This window comes from Limulus polyphemus, unplaced genomic scaffold, assembly GCF_000517525.1.
Source record: "Limulus polyphemus unplaced genomic scaffold, Limulus_polyphemus-2.1.2 Scaffold1292, whole genome shotgun sequence".
NCBI classification, from domain to species: domain Eukaryota; kingdom Metazoa; phylum Arthropoda; class Merostomata; order Xiphosura; family Limulidae; genus Limulus; species Limulus polyphemus.
In genome coordinates, this window is record NW_013666902.1 from 4,276 (window position 1) to 5,624 (window position 1,349).

A 1,349-nucleotide genomic window follows, 5' to 3' on the forward strand; every position below is an offset into this window, starting at 1 on the left:
AAAAAAAATTTTTTTTGGGGGGGTGGGCAAATTTCAAATACAGTGATTAAACTAAGATTATTTAAAAGCTAATGCATCTTCAACTACTGAAGAGTCTCATCATTCATAACATCAACTTCTATTGTCTAAAGCCCTAAAACCATTCCTCTGTTCATATTACGATTAAAAGATTTGTCTGACTAGTTTTTAAGTTCGGTTGTTTGAAATCTCAGGTTACAGAAGCATCGTGCGAAAGAGTCGAATACATTAAATGTTCAAACGCAGTAGCTCAGAAACAGGAAATTTACATAACTGAGAAAAATTCTAATTCAATTTGTTGATCAATAAGAACTCGCTGGAAGATATGTGCGTGATACCTGTTGCCGATCATGTGACTTACCCGTTGTGAGAACAGTGCTCGCCGCAGCCAGTTCTTGGTAAACACAGTAGTTTGGTAAGAGGTAAGTAACAGATAAGTCATCCTGACCTCTACGGATGTCGGTCTCCTCACACAAGAGTACAAAGCAGGACATTGTAACAAGAACGGCATCGATCTCAATGCTCCACAGGTACATGAAAAACACCACCTACAAACAAAAATAAACAGACAACTCGAGGAACGAACATAATACGTCAAACATTACTCAAGCCAAAAAAACAGTAAACCTAGTTTATAGTATGGTTTTAAAGTGGGACTACAAAAAAATATAGAAAATGAACTTGGAAGCACTAGATAATTACTTGTACTATTTAGACGAGTAACTTAACTTTACACATGTGGGTTTTTACGGCCGTAGAGCAAAAAACCACACTTTAAAATCAAATGTTTGTGTATCCCTTTTTTCTTTTTTATATATGTATTTATATGTATTTCTTTATGTTAATGTATTATATGACTTTGGTTATATGTCACACTAATATTCTTTCTCCTGTTAAACAACAATATTAAAAGAACTTCATATTTTTTTTTTTAAATTTGAATTTTGAACACCAGAATCTCTTTCAAACGACACAAATGTAACTACCTTCTTTCTTCACTGGTAAGTAATTTACTTTCAAATTAAAATTCATCAACTAAACTGCTATATAATATCAAGAACTAAAAATCAACAAACTTAAATCTAGTTTGATATGTGTCTGAAACTTATTTCCAGTTTGACATGAGCCTGAAACTTACTTCTAGCTTAACATGAGCCTGAAACTTACTTGTAATTTGACTTCTAGCTTGACATGAGCCTGAAACTTACTTGTAATTTTTGACTTCTAGCTTGACATGAGCCTGAAACTTACTTGTAATTTGACTTCTAGCTTGACATGAGCCTGAAACTTACTTGTAATTTGACTTCTAGCTAGTGATACTTACTTCCAGT

General features: G+C 33.2%; 1 protein-coding gene across 1 annotated transcript in view; it reads right to left on the reverse strand.

Annotated features, from left to right (window-relative positions):
* LOC106462965 (neurofibromin-like) overlaps positions 1-1,349 on the reverse strand; it is a gene marked incomplete at its 3' end in the record, with an annotated part of 27,874 nt that overhangs the window by 2,004 nt on the left and 24,521 nt on the right. The window contains exon 16 of the mRNA XM_013922935.2: positions 380-566. Within this exon, the coding sequence (XP_013778389.1) occupies positions 380-566 (187 nt within the window). The remainder of the gene's footprint in view (positions 1-379; positions 567-1,349) is intronic.